At 44.0% G+C, this 4,095-nt stretch overlaps 1 protein-coding gene across 1 annotated transcript in view; it reads left to right on the top strand.

Annotated features, from left to right (window-relative positions):
* The first annotated feature begins 803 nt into the window (after positions 1–803).
* The window catches only part of f7i (coagulation factor VIIi), a 5,258-nt gene continuing 1,966 nt past the window's right edge, over positions 804–4,095 (top strand). The window contains exons 1-5 of the mRNA XM_077567029.1: positions 804–947; positions 1,088–1,251; positions 2,780–2,804; positions 2,886–2,999; positions 3,087–3,224. Of these exons, the coding sequence (XP_077423155.1) occupies positions 890–947; positions 1,088–1,251; positions 2,780–2,804; positions 2,886–2,999; positions 3,087–3,224 (499 nt within the window). The 5' untranslated portion in view covers positions 804–889. The remainder of the gene's footprint in view (positions 948–1,087; positions 1,252–2,779; positions 2,805–2,885; positions 3,000–3,086; positions 3,225–4,095) is intronic.

Raw genomic sequence — 4,095 nt, 5'->3', positions numbered from 1 at the left:
GTTGATGTCAAGGAACTCTTTGTATTTAGGAGACTTACTAAAGGTTGATGAAAAGTGACTGTGAATGTCCTCACTACATGCGTGTTGTGGCGCCGTTGAACTGTAAAGAAAAGTCGGACGCACGCTAAGCTAGCTAACATAAGCTAACACCAAATGCTGACTCACAACTAGCACAGAAGAAAGAACACCACCCGCCTCCACACCATCAATAAACAACAGCACACTAAAACCAAAAGGTCAAATACATAAGTCAGCATCAAGTATGTGTGCTTGTGGTCAGTGGAAATACGGTAGAAGCTTTTTTTTCTCTACAGGACAGTACACGTACTGTAACATACTGATTTCCGCACAATTTCGATTTTCAGTGAATGCACCTTGCATAAATCTGGGAAAAAACTCATCCAAGCATAGGAAGAACCACAAACAGAAAACTCCATGCGACAAGTCCAAGATTCTAACCCAGAACCTTTGACTGTGAGTCCGACATGCTAACCACCGTTTTGCTCATACATTCCAAGTGAGGCACCAAAATCATTAAAATATCACGCTTGGTTCTTCAAATGTGTCAACACACAACTTAGCCGATTAGGAATCAGCAAAGACAATTTATCTTTCTGTGTTACGATAAAACAACACGCCAGAACTTCAAGATATGAAGGCCACATGTTGCGCCAAAGTTTTTGTGGCTGTGGCACGATACTTTTGACTGCCAGGTTCAGATGAAGCCAGCTGACCTCTGGTTTGTTGACAGATCTGACGGAAAAAGAGGAACATGTTTGTTTTGTGGAGTCCGAGGGTTGTAAGGGTCATCTGTGGTCTCGCTTAAAGGTTCCGCCTCTCCTACAGGCGGACCTAGAACTTGATTTTTGGGAGTTAAACGCTGAACATCATGTTGGTGAGAAGCTGCATTTTGCTGATTCTGCTGATTGACATCGCTGCCGCTGCAGGTTCGTCTCACTCTTTAGTTCAAAAAGTTGGATACAAGTAGAAAATGAAGTTCTACATGTTTTTGCCCAGCAAACAAAAATGCTTAACCAAGTTAAGAGATCCATCATTTGACGACATGTGTACGCTTTTTGGCATCAAGTGTTTGTGGAGAAGCGGGAAGCCGACGGCGTACTGAGCAGATGGCGACGAGCAAACTCGGGATTCCTGGAGGAGCTCAAGCAGGGCAACCTGGAAAGAGAATGCCGCGAGGAGATCTGCGACTACGAGGAGGCCAGAGAAGTGTTTGAGGACGACACTTTGACGGTCAGCCGGTTGCCTTTTGACCTTCAATCTGTTGTTTATGTCAGCGTTTCCCAATCGTTGAGACGAGGCACAAACAGTGGCAAAGAGTCCCACAACTTAGTTTGAATAAAGAGAGAAAAAAATGGAGAACAGGACAGTCACAATGAGCTACAGGAAGCCAAAACTCACATCTAGAAATGCAAAAAGTAAACGGAGATGTTCCTGATGTCACGGCCACATATCGATATGATGTACGAGAAAATTGGATTACCGGCTTGGTCAAACTCTTAAGTCAGCGCACGACTGTACTCGGTCTTATTTTTCCCTCCTCACACTTCCACCTTTCTCAACATGCCGTGAATGCACTCGCGGCCGACAACTAGGCGCTCTAAAGTGGCCACACCAGTGGACTATTGGAAGGCGGGACACAGTTTTTGTGTGAAGGTGTAACAACTAGAGAGCAAACAATTCATCACAATTGTGTTATGTAATTACTGCGTAGAGATACCGCAGTTCTTCAGCGGGGGAGGGGCAGTTTACGAAGGACACCCAAGTGCGTCACGTGGGTCAAACTCCGTTGAGCAACCTGAAAACAAAATCAGGAAAACAGTTAAATCAGTTAAAAAAATAAAAATAAAAACTTTAATGCATGAGCTTCACAACTGCGTAGTTGTTAGTCTTTGCTCAGTTTTCAGAAATGATCTTCAATCATGTAAAGATTTGTTTATCTTCAAATTCCCTTAAAAAGGTGAAATTGGATCATTTCTGACAGCATAGCTAATGAACTACATTCAGGGATGTGATTTGACCAAAGTGAAATTATCTGAAAATTTAGCCGGGGGTCTGGCACTCGCTCATGGGTTTTCCGTGTTTTTAAGTTCTTTCAATGCACTCACATGACAAAGAAATAGACAAAACAACAGCATCAATTTTCAATGTATATTGAACTATCCCATATAAAATGGCAGTTTTAGTCAACTCAAAATCAGTCACATTCAAAAACATTGGACTGCCTTTGCTTTTAAAAACTATCACATCTAACTAATGTGATTACTAAGTTAACACATAAATAATGTTGAAGAGTTCAAATTTCATGAACAAATAATTGTATCATGACCAAATGAAAAGTAACTCATATTAGAGCATACCACAAATGTCTTTGTTATAGCAGAAGATGTTATCTGTCGGAGTCATGTGCATACACAATGAAAAACAAAAAAAAACAAACAAAAAAAAAATCGGATTTTTTTTTGGGGGGGGGGAGATAAAAAAAGCGGAATTCCGCAAATTAGCGGAAAAATCACATCCCTGTACATTAATGAGGTACTGGTCTAGAGTACGATGAGTTCTACTGAGACGGACTTCCTTCCGTAAGTCAACGCTGTTTCCGGTTACTGTTCTAGGCCGTGTCCCAACACTCGCGCTTCCACCATTCTGCCTTTGAATTGCGCGTTTTCGTTGATGGGGTGCGAGTGTGTAAATGCTTCGGAGAACTGAGACACCCGACACGCCCCCATTGCTTCATTTTTGTTATTCTTTGCTTCCACAGAGGCAATTCTGGGATACATATGAACGTAAGCCCCGCTTCATTTTAATGGCTGATTCCTGTTCCTTAGTCTAACCTTAGCTGTTGTTCTGAACCCTTGCGGTGTCAGGCCGGGACCCCTGCCGAGTCAACCCATGTCTTAACAACGGCGTGTGCGTCGGCGCCGGGGCCGGATTCCAGTGTCAATGCGCCGAAGGCTTTGAGGGACGCTTCTGTCAGATGGGTACGGCAGGAAAGAACCGAATGAGCGTGTATTGTATGTGTGGTGATGTCATCACTCACGGTGCCTTGAACCGTTGGCGTCTTTCAGTGTTTGAAGACTCGCTCAAGTGCATCTTCCACAACGGCCAGTGTCAGCACTTCTGCGACGGCTCGGGGAAACGCCGCAAATGCTCCTGCGCGGATGGCTACATCCTGGCCGAGGATGGACGGCAGTGCCTTGCTCAGGGTGGGCATCTTTTGGAATGGGTTCAAGTAGCACTTGCGTGATGGCGAATGTTGATGTGGATGACGGCCACAAGATTGGACGTCTCTCTTAAGCTTGGGGTTTTCTCACAGGGTAGACATTTTTTCCATGGGTCGTAAAATGTAACTAAATGCTACGGGAAATTGGGAATGACCTATTTTTGAGTGTTTCAACCACAAGATTAATGACCCTTTTAATAGAAATGAACTTAACTGATTTTAACTGAAATTTGTTTGCACCATTGCTAGCCGATGTGCTTACACTAACAAGATTGCAAACAGAGAGAACCTAGTTTACAAAAGCAATTCAAGATGCCAACGTACCCGTTTGCTGGTTATATTTTGCCACTTTTTTCAACCGCTCTAGTGACTATTTTTTGAAGTGACAAGCAAGTTGTAGAAACTCTTTCATATGGTGTGTATGCCACAGAGGAGGCGGGACTTCCGACTTCCGTAAGTCACACACCGACGTTGTTTCCGGTTACTGTTTGCGTCTTATAGGCCGTGTCCAAATGCCTCAATTGCGCGTTCCCATCGATGGGTGCGAGTGTGTAGTGTGTCTGTTGTCAGTTCTCCGAACCATTCGAGAGAACTCAGACACACTCGACACAACAAGAAAGAAGCCTGTTGGAAGGCAACCACAGAAAAAAAGACATGGTGCCCATTTAGCAGTCAGTTTGAAGGCAAATCATGAATCCACCTGTTGGGAACTTTTGAGCCAAGCTTTTGCAGGGGTCACCGTACCTCAGCTGTAGCCTACAACTCGACAGTGGATGGCAATTTTGAGTAACAGGAAATGTTACACGTATGGCACATAACACAAACTCCCATGGGACTGCCTTTCTGTCTTCCAG

This window comes from Vanacampus margaritifer, chromosome 1, assembly GCF_051991255.1.
Source record: "Vanacampus margaritifer isolate UIUO_Vmar chromosome 1, RoL_Vmar_1.0, whole genome shotgun sequence".
Classification (NCBI taxonomy): domain Eukaryota; kingdom Metazoa; phylum Chordata; class Actinopteri; order Syngnathiformes; family Syngnathidae; genus Vanacampus; species Vanacampus margaritifer.
Note: the sequence above shows the minus strand (reverse complement) of the source record. Positions and strands in the feature narration are given on the sequence as shown.